We start from the raw sequence: 16,065 nt of genomic DNA, 5'->3' as shown, positions 1-16,065 counted from the left end.
AAGCCTGAATGTAGCACATGGTATCCAGCTGATACGGGGGTCCTCGGTCACAAGTTGGCCGCGACGATCTCAGAGGTCTTTTCCACTCTAATTGATTCCGCGGATATCGACACTTCCCAATTGCTCGCCGGCCCGGGGTATGTTGATTAACCACCAGTCCAGCAGCCAGGGCTCCGAAGAGCAGTTTGGGCGATCGGAAGAAGGAACGACCGGCACAAGAGGCCCCGCCCGGGCGGGCTGAGGGGATAGCGGGCGGGCCGAGGCGGTGGCGGGCGGGCTGATGGGACGGCGGCGGACGGGCCGGGGACCGAGGAGGCGGGCGGGCCGAGGGGGTAGGGGGCCGAGGGGACGGCGGGCGGGCCGAGGGGATGGCAGGCGGGCTGAGGCGGCGCCGGGCGCGCTGAGGGGATATTGGGCGGGCTGAGGCGGTGGGCGGGGCCGCGCCGGGCCGGGGGCGGAGCGCGCCGGGCCAAGATGGCGGCGGCGGCCGCTGAGGCGGCCGAGCTGCGGCTGTCGCGGCAGGAGCGGGAGCTGCGCTGGCTGGCGGCGGAGGTCCGCCGGCTGAAGGAGCCGCAGGAGCTGCACTGCCCCGGTAGCGCCAGCCCCGAGCTGCAGCGGCTGCGGGCCGAGAACGAGAAGCTGCGCTACCGCCTGCTGCACCTGCGCCGCAGCCTGGAGGCCGAGCTGGGCCGGGCGGCGCCGGCGCGGCCCCCGGCCGGCGGGGAGGTATCGCCGGGGCCGCTCGGGGCGGGCGTGGGACGGTGACCGCGGGAAGGGACGGGACGGGGACACTGGCGGGGCCGAGCCGCCTGTGCCCAGCCCCCCGGAGCGGAAGCGTGTCGCGGAGTCTGCCCGCAGCACCGGGCGGTGGTCTCTGCCTTTGCGCCAGGGCGGCTTCATAGACTCAGAATGGGTTGGGTTGGGATGGACCCTAAAGATCATCTCATTTCAACCGCCTTGCCATGGGCAGAGACATCTTCCACTTGAGCAGCTTGCTCAGAGCCCCATCCAGCCTGGCCTTGAGCACCGCCAGGGCTGGGGCATCCACAGCATCACCAGGCAACCTGTTCGAGGTATCACACGACTGAAAGTTGCTGTGGCTGCTCACTGCTCCGTTTTGATCTCCAGCGGCCTCGCTGGGGCGATTTTGCTGATAGTTGTAGTAGTAAAATTTGGGAAATTGTGTGGCGAGGACTTTGCTTGGTGAGCAGCATTGCTGTGTCTGCAGAACATCAAAAGGATGCAGTTTAGATGTGCTATGAGGAGTCTTTGTGCTAAGGACATACCTTATTCCTTGTAATTGCCTCTTTGGCCCATTATTATATTGGTTTGGTTTGTTTTGGTGGTTGCTGGAAAAAATCTTAAAGGTATAATAGGGGTATACTTTTGCATTATCACTGTTTTCAGGAAGTCTCCAGTCCAAGTCCAACTGATGCAGTGAATCAAATTAAAGAGGAAAAGAAAAAAGAACTTGAAGCTGTGAACCAACACCAGAATGATGTAAGTGGTTCTTTGATACCACATAATAATAGGACTGGTTCAGAATAGACAGGTTCAGAAAAGGTGCTCAAATCCAGAATATTTTGCTGTGTTTTGAAATCCCAGCTTTTGGGAAGAAGGCTTACTATAGCACAGAGATAAAAAACTCCCATTATTCAAGAGCTTCATCTTGCATTAGTGAGGTTACTCATACATTCTTAGATTTCTACTCCTTGTGTAAGTAAAGGATTTGGGTTACTGGAAAATAAAGGTCATGGTGTTATGGTGCCTAAGGAGAGTGATGGTTCAGGAGCAGTTGAACAGCATTCTTGATGGCTGAAAAGATGTTAAGTAGCACTGCAGTGGTACAGTAGAGCTTAATAACTCACTTTAAGCTAAAATGCAGGAACCTTCATGTGGACTGTCTGGCTCGAATCTGATGCTTTGAATGTAGTGGCGGAAGTGAGGGCTTTTTGGAGTCATCCAGATTTCTCCAGGACATCTGCCAAATGCAAATTTTCAGTCAGGAACATAAGCTGCTTTCTAAAGTCCAACTCACAGATCCATTTAGGCCCAGATTGATGAAAGAGCATGGAAAATTGGAAAATCAGTATAAAATAGTCAGCAGTGGGATGGGAGTATCCTGCATATAATTATTTGTAAATGCTTTACTGAATTTTAGTACAAATTCTAGTACAGTTGAATTGGGACAAGTTGAAACCTCTGGGGATGCACTGTGAATTCTTCTGTTCTCTTTGTCTCACAAATGTGTGTGTGTATGATCGACTTTGTGTTACAGCTCCCGTGTGCGCCAAGCTTCATAGAAGACAGACTGAAGCTTTATGAAGCATTGAAAAAAGAACATGATGCTTTGCTTGCTTACAGAGCAGCCAACCAGAGCAAATCTATCAAAATTACTCTCACAGGTGGAGAGACTCTTGAAGGGGAATCTTGGAAAACCACACCGTATCAATTAGCTGTAGGAATTAGGTAACCTGCACATTCAAGGAGTTCTACTTTTGTAGTGATAAAACTGTTACTATCATTTGTCTCTTACCTTGTTGTATAAAATACCTGTCATGGCTAGTGGGTGGTGGCTCCCTTAAACTGGTTTGCTTGGAAAGCATTGGCACTTCAGCTTCATGTAGCAGAAACAGCTGGTTAGTTCTGGGTGATGCTCAGGGTTCTGTGCTGGGATCATAATGCTTGCTTCCAATTAAATCTGTGACACTGCTAGGAATTAAGAGACATCAGAAGTTTTGTGAGTTAGCAGATACAGCAGAACGTGTTGTAAGGAGCATCCTTTCCCTCCAGATCCCCAGCACTGAAAACTGTTGAGCAAAACCTCTCAAGACCTTAAGGTTCTATACCTTAACAGTAGACAAGTGTTTAAGAAGACCACAGAAACAAAAGTTTTAGGTCTTCAGGTGCTACAAGACGTGGTCTCATGAGGTTTAGAAATCTAAAGTCTTACACAAATCTGAGCCAAACACTTCTTGTTTTTTATCTGAACTATCTGAACCCATAACACTTCTTGTTATTTCTTCTGTTTTTTCAGTCAAGTGTTGGCTTCAAATGCAGTCATAGCCAAAGTGAATGGTGAACTCTGGGACCTGGACCGTCCACTGGAGGGAGACTGTACTCTAGAGCTGCTCAACTTTGATAATGAAGAAGCCAAAACTGTGAGTAAACACACTCTGGTTTCTTCTTGATTAAAGAAGCGACATAAAATTGATTGCAGCATTAAGCTTTTAAAATCTTGAATTAAAAAACTCCCACAAAACTATTCAAGTAATGTGTTTCCTATGATTCAACAAAGGAGATTAGATACTAAGTGCCTGTAGTCTGAGAGTGACTAAAATCTTTGTGTTTTTTTATCCTTCTCTTTAACAAGTTATTTGTCAAAGGAGTTCATACAGAAGGCCTAGATTTGTGTGTTCAAACAGTCTATGGTTTGGCTCAGTGCATTTGAAGATCAGACAGTGAAAGCAAAGTGAGGCAGTCTCTGCTGTTTTCTAAAAACTGTCCAGTGTTAGACTTGAATCATAAATAAAATCTACACCTCCTTGTACTGACACTCTCTATTACGTCCTTGAGTAGACATATCTTAGTTAAACTATACCTATCTCTATAAAAACTATACCTCTTAGTCAGTTAAACTATACCTATCCCTGTATAAACTATACCTATGCTTAGCTATGTGACTGAGATTTTTCTTTAATGGTCTTCAGTCTGAAGCTTATGTTACCATTATAGACTAGCACTGGACTTCAGTTTTGTCAAATAATTATTCATGTGATTAAGCTTGTTGGAGACATTTCAGGAGCCTGTAAAGGTTTTTATCTTGTAGCAGTTGGTTTCCCTTTTCTGACATTTCAGGTAATGTAGTTTACAAACCCATTAACAAATGTACTGAATGTGAGCAATGGCAACTTAATTGGCTACATTGCTATAGATGTGATTAGCGGTGCACAGACTTTGAAATTAACTTATAAATGAACACAGTACATTAAGTACTAAGTTGAAGGAATTGTGCAGAGATAATCTTCTTTCAGACTGAAGTATGGTGGGCCTTTAGTGCTATATCTGCCATTATGTTAAACATTTAGAGTACTTCAAAATGAAAAGATAAAGTTGTTTTACTTGTCTCAAAATGTGAACAACACTGGTGCCCCAGTCTGTGTCCTATCTGCAGATACATCTCTAGTTTGTTTTTTCTTCTTTTTGGGCACACAATGCCATTGATCTCATGGTTTGCTCACCTGACTTCATTTACAGGTTTATTGGCATTCCAGTGCTCACATTCTTGGAGAGGCCATGGAAGGATATTTTGGGGGCTGCTTATGCTATGGACCACCAATTGAGAATGGATTTCATTATGACATGTATATTGAAGATAGGTAAAATTACAGTGCTTAGAACTTTAATACTCCATATTAAAGCTCAGTACTAGAATTATTTTGGTTTTTTCTCCATGTTGAAAGTATAATTGTGTCCCTAATATGATTTGAAACATAGTCTTCTATGTATACAGTTCAGTTGAGTTGGTGTATATATTTAAATTCAGAAGCAGTGTTCAGACACCTGCTCTCTGACAGTTGAAGCTGTTCTGTGGAAAAAATGCAGTGTTTGGGTTGAACTTTCTGCAGATCCTGTGAGGTAAAGGGGATGGTTTTCTTTGAAGAATCATGCAAGCTTGGCTTCCAGGAGCCACAGTCACTTGTAGAAAGGGCACAAATGCTTGTAACTGGTCTAGGTGTTTACTACTTTTCTAATCCTTGTGCACAGCTTTACGATTCTGTTTTTTTCCTTGTTTATCTCTCTGTAGGCAGGGAGAATACTAAATCTGCATGAGCTGATAAGCTGGCTCTTGTGGCTGAGTTGAGCCTTTTTTCCCCTTGGTTTGTGTTTTCTTCTTGAATCATATGTTTATTTTGAGCTATAGGTCTTCCAGACATTTAATCATGTCAACGACTGTTCCAGGAATGATTGCAATGGGTTTGTTCAGGGTGGTATTATCTGTGTTATTTGGTTTAGTCTCTGAAAATACAGCTGATTGTGAGAAACTAAGGAAAAAAAAATACTATGATGAGTCACAACACATCCTATGTTTTTCAAATTAGACCATTAGAAAGTCGTCACTTGAAAAAATGGGAGTATCAAAATAACTAATTTTTATTTCTTTTGCCTGTGTCTTTTTATCTAGAAGTGTATCTAGTACTGAATTCCCACTACTAGAGAACCGTTGTAAAAATATCATAAAAGAGAAACAGGCTTTTGAAAGGCTGGAAGTCAAAAAGGAGATCCTGTTAGACATGTTTAAGGTAAGTCTTTAGAGCAGCTGTGGATCTGGTACAATGATCTTTTAAGATGTAATTTTTATGAAATACTGCATGTGACTGGCTTGTCAGAATAGTACCTGTCTAGTAAAACAAAGGAAAACAATACCATCTGTTTCTCACTCTCCATGTGTCTCTCAAGTGTTCAGGGTGTTTTCAAGCACTTACAAAAACAATTCTTTATTCCACAAAAACACACCTCAAGCTCAATGAAATAACAAAATAAGTAAATGAAAGGCATGCATTTCACCTGGCTGACTTATGAAGACAGGTCAGAAACAGGCTTTAGCTCTAGTCCTGTTTTATTCAGTGACTATTGCCAGTCTCACTGTACTGTGTGATTGCTCTTCACAGGTGCTTTGGGGTGTTCAGGTGTAACCACAATCCTCAACACACCCTCATGGGAGTTAGGATGTTTGTCTCTTTCCCCTCTGCTCTAACAACTCTTCTGAGAAATTTATGTGGAGGTGGTGTTGTTGTGTTGGTGGGGTGGTTTTGGTTTGGTTTTTGGTTTTGGTTTGGTTTTTTTAGTTAGGAGTGTCTTTTACTGGTGCACTTGTATTACTAAAATGTAATTTTTAAGAAGAATTTTATTATCCATTTTATTGACATTTCTGGCTGTTTATGTTTCCACACACAGTATAACAAGTTTAAGTGTCGTATCCTTAATGAGAAAGTGAAGACACCAACTACCACAGTATACAGGTAAAGAAATATATTTGAAAGGCATTATGAAGTAATTTTACAGCTAATTAATTTAATTTGAGAGAATAATTTGTGGGTTTTTTATTCCAGGTTCTGAGTTCTTGTGTGATTGGGACTTAAGTTTGCAATTAATATTGCTACTTAGGTGAAGTGAGATACTTTCTTTCACTGCTGGGATGGATTAGGTCTCAATTTATGGACAAATGTCAATTTCAGTTTTTATTTATTCCCTCTGGTTTCAGTTGACTGATTAAAATAAGTTGCCATCTCTGACATTGGCTTGCTGCATAATGGATAAGTTGCAGCATTGGATAGTGAGGTAACTCTGGCTTGGTGTGGGGTCAGGAACCTGCTCATTCAGTTACTTGTTAGTAGGTTGGAAAATGGCAAAACCATTTTCTGTTTGATGTGCATAGTTTAAAATTTCCTGGCCAACATGAACAAGTTCATGTATGGAACTATATGAATTGGTAAATGTGTTATGTTGCTCTTGAAAATGGATTAAGTGTGCTGAGCATTTACTGAGTGAACATTCCACTTCAGGTAGAAGGCACAGTTACATTTAAGGTGCACTGAATTTGCTGCATATTTATATTTATATTTGTATTTTCTGGCATGTTTGGATGTGTCAAATGTGAACTTGTGTACCACTAGTGACTGTATTGAAATATGTTGAATTGCTTGGAAGTGAGCCCTCTTTTTGTTTTGGCATATAGATGTGGTCCATTGATTGATCTGTGCAGGGGTCCCCATGTGAGACACACTGGAAAAATTAAGGCCCTTAAAATAATTAAAGTAAGTTTAAATTAACTGTGCATTGAAACGGAAATAAATTGTCAGTTGATTTATTTACATATTTATTTTTCCTGAGCTGATTATACTAGGATTGATCCTTTGTATTTTTTTTCTTTGCTTACTGTATAATAGCTCCTCATTTCTTTCCCAGCTCCCATTGGACAAGTAGCACTACTGACTTTGATCATTGGTCTGTGTCTGACATTTACTGGTTCTTGACTCAGACAGTAGCACCTCAGTGAAAGTTACCAGCATGTTTTTTAATCAGAGTACTCATGTAGTAGCATGCACATTTAGGCTGATGTAAAGCACTGCAAGACTACTCTAGCTAGTGGTGAGCACATGAGCTGTGGAGCCAATTCTGCTGTGCACAGGAGAGAAGTGCAGTGCCTAAGCTCCTGTGGCAGGGCTGTGCCACTGTGTCCCACCAGCACTGCCCTTCCCAGGGCAAGTGTCCTGGTTAATCTGCACCAGCTGTCACATCTGAATGCAGGGGGTGCACATGCTCTGTCCTGCACTAAGTGAGTGTCAAGGTACTCACTGGGTCAGAAAATAGTATTTTGACCTTGTCAGATGGTATCTTTCAGGTACAGGAGATAGAGTGGACCTTGGCAGATCTGCAAGTGCTGCAGCTAAAAAATGGCATTGCTTCCAGCAAAGCCAGAAACAAGTGTTTGCAGAGGTCTCTGAATTTATGGTGTAGTTTAAGTTACTCACAGATGCTAATTTGGGTAGCCTTATTAGACTGAGTTCTTTGGAGCATTCATTGTTGTGGCTTTTGCTGGCTGCCTAACTGAAGTGTATGGAACTCTTGAGTTCCAGGGATTAAGTGGGTAGAGGGTTAAAACTGCTCAGATTTAACTGTGAGAGCAAGGTTTGTTTTGCCTTTCATGTTTCCCTTCTTCATTGTGTTTTCAATGTAAACAAGTTCTGCCTTTTGAGAAGCCATGACATGAAATAATAAAATATGCATTGATGTGAGTTAAAGCAAGGTACTTAAGCAGAATAAAATGTGATTTGACCTGTCACTTTTGTTTGTCTTCTGTATTAGTATGCTGACTAAAAGGCACTGCAAGTCTTTTTGTATTACAAACAAATGCTGAAGGGCTGCATATAATTCTTTTCCCAAGGAAAAATATAGTAATGTTTGAATTGGTTAGTGTTTATCTCTCTTTCCCTGATATTATATAGTATTATCTAAAGTGTTATCTCTTGTGTATCAGAGTTCCTCTACGTATTGGGAAGGAAAATCTGACATGGAAACTCTGCAGAGAATATATGGAATATCCTTTCCTGATAACAAAATGATGAAGGAATGGGAAAAAGCCCAGGAAGAAGCCAAAAACCGGGATCACAGGAAAATTGGAAAGGTACACTATTCCACTGTCTACTTTTTTTATACTTCTATTGTAGAATTCATTCTCTTCCCTTGTATATTAGTTTTGGTTTGACTTTTTGTTACTGTTTTTTGACAGTTTTAAGGGGCACCCGTTCTATGTGCTTCCTGATGTTTCATACATTTTGAAATTTTAATTCTACAAACTCAACTTGTCACTTGCATATGAACGTTGAACTAATGTTGGGAAGAAGTTAATGGCTTTAGTCCCTTAGTTTAGAGATAGAAATCTTAGATCTATTAATGTAGAGTCTTTGCAGATCCTACCTAAACCAGTCTGTTTTTCACAGAAGAGAATTTATTTGAAAATTGTCTGATAATGTGGTTTGGTCATTTTTTTTTAATAGGTGTAAATTTGGGGAAATGTGTATTTACATGGTCAAAGAATCAAATGGAATTCAGTGCTCTTACAAATTTCTAAGAGTAAGAACTGCAGATCAATTAACTTGCTGAGAACTTGTGGACCATAAATCATCTTGTTGCTGTAATATTCCATCTTTGCAAACAGTGTCTCGATGTGTATGAAGTAGTTACGTTCTGCAATTCTCTGAATTGTCATTAGAGCATTCTGATTTTCATTCACCTAGGAGCAAGAACTCTTTTTCTTTCATGATTTGAGTCCTGGAAGCTGCTTTTTCCTCCCTAGAGGTGCCTTTCTTTATAACACGCTCATGGATTTCATACGGGTGAGTATATGCTGATGTTAGTGATATAAGTCCTAACAACTTGGTTATCATTTGTTGATCTTAAATGATAGGCCATTCATAGTGCTGAGCTATGCACAGAAAGAGAAATATCTATGTATGTAAACATATACAAGATTTTCACAAGAATTATGCAAATTTAACCTTTTTGAAAATAAGGCAGGGTGAAGCTGTGTTTTTCCAATTGTGTAAAATCTACACGTGCAGTAGGCCTATTATGTTTCTGTAAATTGCCATCATAATACCACAGGTAAAAAGAATCAAGCTTTTGCTTGTCAGAAGCTCTCTCACCTTTTAAATGGTGTATTTGTAGGGGGAATATCGCAGGCGTGATTTTACTGAAGTTGTGTCTCCGAACATCTTCAACAGTAAACTCTGGGAAGCTTCAGGACATTGGCAGCACTACAGTGAAAATATGTTCTCCTTTGAGATTGAGAAGGAAATGTTTGCCCTTAAACCCATGAATTGTCCAGGACATTGGTTTGTACTCTCAGCTGGAAAAGGTCTTCTTTTACGTCATTTATCCTTTGTGGGGCAGAGGAGAAGTAAAAGGAGAATTAACGCATGCTGTGATGTGTGCTTACCATAGACCACTAAGCTAGTGTGTCCAGAGCTTCTGACAGTGTCCCCAAGCAGAGCTTTGCACTGAGTCTGCACTGAGCTGGGTCTGTACCACTAGTAAACGCCAATTCTGTTGGGTAGAGGTGGTCATCAGTTGTGGTGCTCCAACAAGGGTATGGATGAACCAGTCTTGATTTACTCTTGCAGTGTTTTTTCCTCAGTGGTCTTTAGCAGTTCATTGATTGGTGTGCCTTTTCTGTTTGCCTGTCTTTCAGGATGTAGACAACCTAAATGAGTAAAACTTGAAATGTGATTACTGTCTGTACTGAGCTTTGTTTAGTTCTGTGTTGTCTTAAATCTCCTGTAAGAAGGATAAAGAGGAGGGTTCTTCCATGTCCCTTTTAGCTTGATGTTTGCCCATCGTCCCCGATCCTGGAGGGAATTGCCTCTTAGACTTGCAGATTTTGGAGTTCTTCACCGAAATGAGCTCTCGGGCACTTTGAGCGGCTTGACTCGAGTCAGGCGCTTCCAACAAGATGATGCTCACATCTTTTGCACAATGGAACAGGTAAAAATAACAAAAGCACCTCCCACATCCCCACCAGTCAACCAAAATAACCCTTCCCTCTCCTGGTACAAACTAACAAGAAAAAAAACAACCCTGAAGTATTTCAACTCTTGATTCTTCCATTGTGTAGCGTACTGCTGCTTTTGATGGGTTTTTTCCCTAGGTGCTTCCTTTTATTTAGAAAGATGCATTGGGCAACAAAATCACAGAAAATAAGATTTGTTGCATTTTCCATCTCCCTCTGCAAAAAATAAAGCAGTTGATCCCGTTGTTTTCTATACAAATGCTGAATAAAGAGTTTATTTTGTCAGTAATGCCATAGATTTTAGTGGAACTATATGTATAAATTGATGTACTTTAGTTCAGGATACAATTTGGCTCCAGAAACTCATGTTTAACAAAAGTACTGCCTTTCTTGCCACACTTTGAAGACCCAACACCTCAGGTCTCTCTTTGCCCATTAAATAGATTTAGGTTCGTTGGATGTAATTTTCGAGTGATTTTTAATTCTTTCTTACTTAATGGACTCTTATATTTTGGTTATGAAGAATTCAGTAGATTACATTTTTATGTAAGTAACTTTTAACCTATTTTAATATGTTTTATGTTTAAGATTGAAGAAGAAATTGAGGGCTGTCTTGATTTCTTGAAGTCAGTGTATGCTGTCTTTGGCTTTACCTTTCAACTACATCTTTCTACAAGACCAGAAAATTATCTTGGAGATTTAGAGGTCTGGGATCATGCAGAAAAGGTAATTAATTTAAAAACAAGCAAACCAACCCCTTAATATTTCTACTTGCAGAGGTATATGTTTAACTTCTTCCATGAGTTAGAGTTCATCCATGCTGCATGGTGAAATTGTTTAAATCAGGTGCTAAATACTGCCCTCAGTGGAAATTCTTGGAAAACATCACATTAAATCTGAAGTTTCTATAAAAATCAGAACTTTCAGAGTCTTACTTAGCTTGAACTAGTTAGTTTTCTATTAATATTTTTTTCCTGATTAATCATCATATTTATACAAGGAGCTACTGTTTCCAGATTATTTATCATAAATGAGCAAATGCTTGAGCAATAGGAGTTGTGCTGCCTTTTAACTCCTTTTGAATTTCCAAGGCAAATGCTTTGACTTCGAGTAATGAGAGGCCCTTCTGTACCTTTTTTAATTACTCTCTCATTCTTATGATTAGCAACTTCAAAACAGCTTGAATAACTTTGGAGAGCAATGGAATTTGAATCCAGGAGATGGAGCATTTTATGGTCCTAAGGTTAGTGACTCAGCATTTCAATACAACTTTGAGATGGACAGAAATGCAGATGTACTGCAGACAAACTATATTTAGTAACTGTGTTATTTTGCTTCACAGATTGATATTAAAATCAAAGATGCAATTGGTAGGTACCATCAATGTGCTACCATCCAACTTGACTTCCAGCTACCCATTCGGTTTAATCTTACTTATGTTGGGTGAGTGGTTAAACTAAATATCTTCCTTTTTAAAATGAAATTAAACAATAGCTTTCATTATCTGTAACTCCCATTATGTACTAATGCTGCATTGCTCATTTCACAAATGATTAGCTTATAAATCAGTCAGCTGGCAGGGAGAGCAAACACCCCTAGTGAGTAGAGAGTGAGTTACCAACTTGAAGATACTTTTTCAATGTAGTGATAGCTCACTTTATTGTAAATGCAAGAAAGTCTCATTTATCTGTCTTGTAGCCAGCTTTGAGGACAATTGATCATAAGTTGTGCTGAAAAGTTCTCAGCTGAGTCAGTTTTTATTTTCAGCCTAGTCATTGTGCCTCCTTGGAAGACATGGCACACAAATTCAAACATTTCCTAAGGAGCAAGTATGCTTGTATTAAGTGGGTCTTTATTCTTATCAGATTAAATTAGTTAACTTTGAACATAAACCAAGTGCAAACAGCTTTTAGTGAAAATCTGGCTGGTTTCCAGCTTGGCCCACTGAGCAAATTAATCTTAGTGCCATGCTGACTTGAATACTCATTTTCTGGGTTGTATTTCTTGCTGTATTTGATTTTTCATATTATGAAGCTGGAGAAGATGGAATAAGAATCTTCGTAATGTTTTGGTGCTGCAGTACATTCTACAGTAGATGTCATAGCCTTTATAATAGGTGATAATATTGTTATGAACTGGATTTTTTTAAAGAAGCCTGTTTTTTTAATTTCAGAGTTGTAATTTAAGTCAAGAAATGAGTAGCAAGGGCAGGTAAGATCCTGTGCAGCAAAATAAAAGCAAGTTCTGATGTAAAGAGAGTGCAACATAAAATATTAAAATGCACAAAAATGGTGCTGAGTCAGTCAAGTGTCTTCTCAAATTAAAGAATGTGTCTCTGCCACTAGCAGTAGGCATGATTTTTTTTTAAAATTAGAATTCCTTTAAAAGCACAGCTGACTTGAAGTACATTTTTAATAAAACCAGTAGATTTTTCATAAGTAGAACTAACTAAAATTTGTCTTTCTGTTAAAAATAGAATGTGTGTGACCTACGATAATTATTAAAACAAAAAACTTGATTTTTTTTTTTCCAGTAAGGATGGTGATGACAAGAAAAGGCCAGTCATTATTCACAGAGCTATTTTGGGATCTGTGGAGAGAATGATAGCTATTCTAGCAGAAAATTATGGAGGAAAGTGGTATGTGGCACAAATGGAATTCTAAGAAGACTTTAACAATGTAGAAACTCCATATCCTTCCTATTGTTCCATATATTACAATGCAAAAATAATATCCCCAAAATTTTCTCAAAATTAGTAAGATTACAAGAAAAGCCCAGTTTTCTGGTCTGAGTTCCATGATATCCATACAATTTCATGAGACTGAAAAAAAAAAAAAAAAAAGAAAAGGAATGCAGAAATAGGAGTTGTAATTGAATGTGTAAGTCCTGTATTATTGTTGTTCCTTTTTTCTTAAAACTCGTGCTTTTGTACCAGGAGGATGTCAGATATATGTAAAGCAGTTATTTGTGTATACATAGCCATTAATTAACCCTAATATGTGAAATATTTTTATACTTCTAATATTGATCAATTTTATCTTGGGTAAGATCTGGAAATATTTCTTCATTTAAAGTACTAAGGAAGAGTTAATTCTTATTTTCAGTCACCTGACTGTCCACCTTTAATTTGAAGTTATAAATGAAAGTGAAAATCATGCAGAAAAAACTCTATTTCAAGTTGTAAAGTCAGCTGGGAAGAAGAGAGAACATCCAACTTCCCCCATGTCATTTTACTGGAATCAGTCTATTTGCTATTTTATGTGACCTTGAAAAGAGGGAGACAATAGACTATCCTTAGCTAATGTAAATAATTCTGTACAGACATTACTATTGTAGAACATGGCTATGGCTGTGACTGGAAATGTAAAATGCGCCTTTCTTTCCTGTGTGTCCTGTGCTGGCCAGGCCGTTCTGGCTGTCTCCTCGGCAGGTCATGGTTGTGCCCGTGGGCCCCACCTCGGAGCAGTACGCCCAGCAGGTGAGAGCAGAGCTTGGCTCCTGGTGGCAGCAGGCACATTTCATACATCCTTAAGGACTTGTCCTAGAAAAGGGAATTAATGCTTAATAGCTCTGGAAATGTGTTGGGGGAGGAGCGGTAAATTTTTTAATATAAAGGTTTCAGTTCAAAATTTATATGTGTTTGAGTAAGGGGTATGTAACTTCAAGTATTTGGGGTTCTTTAATTATGTACGTACTTCTGTAATTATTAAAGGAAAGAGCATCCTGGATGGCAAGCCTTATATAACTAGTGCTTTGCTATAGTACTCTCTAGCTTAAGTAGGCAGAGCTAGTTTATTCCATTTCCCTCCATGTATGTTCTTGACTACATCACTTTTGGGCCATGGTTGGTTTAACCCCTGCCTCAAGCTTTCATTTTAATGCAAGAATAAGTGTGTTTGTTCTTTCTCCTCTTTCTCCTTTCTCAGACTGAGGACATATTTTTGACATGCAGCAAAGCAGCACATGTTTGATATAGATGTTATCTTGTATTGTCCCCCAGCTGGGGTGCTCCTGTATGTGCTGGTTCCTTCAGATAACTTCACTGAATTCCTTATAAGCATCCACAAGAATGAGATTATGCATATGCATGAATTAATTATTGGGAGTGATCAATAATTACAGCATTTTCAAGTATAGATTGAAAACTATATAGTAATACTAAGAGGGTTTTGGTTTCTTTGGTTTTTGGGGGTTTTTTTGTTTTGTTTTTTTTAGGTTTGCAACCAATTTTTTGAAGCAGGATTTATGTCAGATGTGGATCTAGATCAAAGCTGCACATTAAACAAGAAAATTAGAAATGCACAGCTGGCGCAGTATAACTTCATTTTAGGTAATTGCAGCATCTTACATTTCTGAATATCATTTAAGTTCTAATGGCGGACAGAGTTTGTTCTAGGCTCATTTTGTAATGTAGATTGTGTAATATTTTGTGCTATGTCTTGCAGTGGTTGGAGAAAAGGAGAAAGCCAACAATGCTGTCAATGTGCGAACCAGAGACAACAAAGTTCACGGGGAGATTTCAGTATCTTCTGCTATTGAAAAACTCAAGAAATTTAAGACTTCACAAATTCCAAATGCAGAAGAAGAATTCTGATGTTGCTGCTAGGAAAAAAATTATTAGATACCTATGTAAAATGTTTCTTTCTTCCTGCACAGCAGTGATGCTCATCTGAGAATTTTCAGTTAATGGATACAAAATAAGCAAATACAGCACTGTTGGTGCTCTAGGAAAAGCATGAGGACAGATAGACCTGCCAACTCCTTTAAAAATCACATGGGTTTCCAATCTGCCTGAATGGCAGAATGCTTGTTTTAGAAAGTCCTGCACCTCTGATGTGGTGGGTTTGCTGTGGAAATAAGTCAGGGCTGTACGAGGACGGGGATCAGGAGGCTGGGGAGGACAGTGGGTGCTGCTGGCAGGGCTGAGCTCCCTCGGTGACAGAGCAGGTACCTGACTGTGACCTGGCACCCAGGGCTTGGCAGTGCCTAGGTGTCTCGGGGGCAATTTGGATCAGCACCAGATGGTAGCAAAAATTCGGGGAGGTGAGGGTGGTGTGAATAGTTTGGTTGTTTCAGAATGTGTGTTCACAGACTATGAATTGCACCGGAGTCTTTGCTGGAAGTCTCAGTGTAACAAGGCACTCACGATGACTGGTTGCTGTAATGGTGTCTGCCAAGAATGCGGTTGAATTACTGTAACTGTGTGTGAAGTGTTTTATTTTCTTCCTCTGTTTGCTGTTGTTTTGGCTTTTTACTAAAACAAAAAACTTTGAAAACCCTTTCTGTGTGTAGTTTATTACTTTAATTGCTGGGCGTTGTTAGAATGCTGAAAAGGAGCAGATGACAATTTTAATTTTAAAATGGTATGTTTGACTTGAAAGTGGCTGTATTTCTGTTTGGTTTATGCTTAAAAATGTTTTTAAGTTGCTGTTGCAGTCAATTGAAGTGGGTTTTTTGAGAGATTATTTTTTACCTTTTTTCATTTTAATATGCTGCTACTTAATTAACTGGCTTGGGTAGTGTTAAGTGTATTCCTCAATTATCTAAGATATACAGCTCTAGTTGTGATTTAAATATCACAGCCGTGAAGCAGGAACTACAATTTAGTGCGTAAATATTACCACAAATAGAAGCTTACGTTTTACTTCTGCCTCACACTCGTACAGATCTGTGTTTGGTAGGTCGATCTTTGGGTTTGTGGATCTGTTTTTATCTCCTGCTTCTAAAAGAAAAGGGAAAAAAACGTTGAAGGAGCGAGTGCTGGGAAAGCTTTCTGTTCCACTTGACAGAATTAGCACGGGGAGTGGCGGGCGATATTGATTTCTATTTCCATATTTTATACACACATTTATTTTTGTGGCCTGTGGCTTTCGTGCTGCGTGTGAAGTATCCAGCGCGCAGCATTCCTGTTCTGAGGGTTTTCCCGGCGGGTTCCGCCTGTGGCGCTGTCCGCTCCCGTGTGCCCCCGGCCCCGCCCCTCGCCGGCCCCGGCC

General features: G+C 40.1%; 1 protein-coding gene across 1 annotated transcript; it reads left to right on the top strand.

Annotated features, from left to right (window-relative positions):
* The first annotated feature begins 457 nt into the window (after nucleotides 1-457).
* On the top strand, nucleotides 458-15,351 carry TARS3 (threonyl-tRNA synthetase 3). The gene is made up of 19 exons (XM_066328547.1): nucleotides 458-726; nucleotides 1,408-1,500; nucleotides 2,279-2,469; nucleotides 3,038-3,161; nucleotides 4,258-4,379; nucleotides 5,186-5,303; nucleotides 5,959-6,023; nucleotides 6,740-6,818; nucleotides 8,042-8,188; nucleotides 8,802-8,900; nucleotides 9,232-9,398; nucleotides 9,885-10,047; nucleotides 10,661-10,798; nucleotides 11,238-11,315; nucleotides 11,415-11,515; nucleotides 12,606-12,710; nucleotides 13,478-13,550; nucleotides 14,288-14,402; nucleotides 14,518-15,351. The coding sequence occupies exons 1-19, from the start codon at nucleotides 475-477 to the stop codon at nucleotides 14,664-14,666; spliced, it is 2,379 nt and encodes a 792-aa protein (XP_066184644.1). The 5' UTR covers nucleotides 458-474; the 3' UTR covers nucleotides 14,667-15,351.
* Nucleotides 15,352-16,065: the final 714 nt, after the last annotated feature.

This window comes from Sylvia atricapilla, chromosome 13, assembly GCF_009819655.1.
Source record: "Sylvia atricapilla isolate bSylAtr1 chromosome 13, bSylAtr1.pri, whole genome shotgun sequence".
NCBI lineage: Eukaryota > Metazoa > Chordata > Aves > Passeriformes > Sylviidae > Sylvia > Sylvia atricapilla.
This window is presented reverse-complemented; position numbering and strand designations above follow the sequence as displayed.

What these genes read in the sequence shown, in the direction of transcription:
- TARS3 (XM_066328547.1), top strand. Translation starts at nt 475, where the DNA reads ATGGCGGCGGCGGCCGCTGAGGCGGCCGAGCTGCGGCTGTCGCGGCAG. An exon ending in ATGAATTGTCCAGGACATTG is followed by an intron (nt 9,399 to 9,884) that starts GTTTGTACTCTC and finishes TGTCCCTTTTAG; the next exon opens with CTTGATGTTTGCCCATCGTC. An exon ending in TCTGGGATCATGCAGAAAAG is followed by an intron (nt 10,799 to 11,237) that starts GTAATTAATTTA and finishes TCTTATGATTAG; the next exon opens with CAACTTCAAAACAGCTTGAA.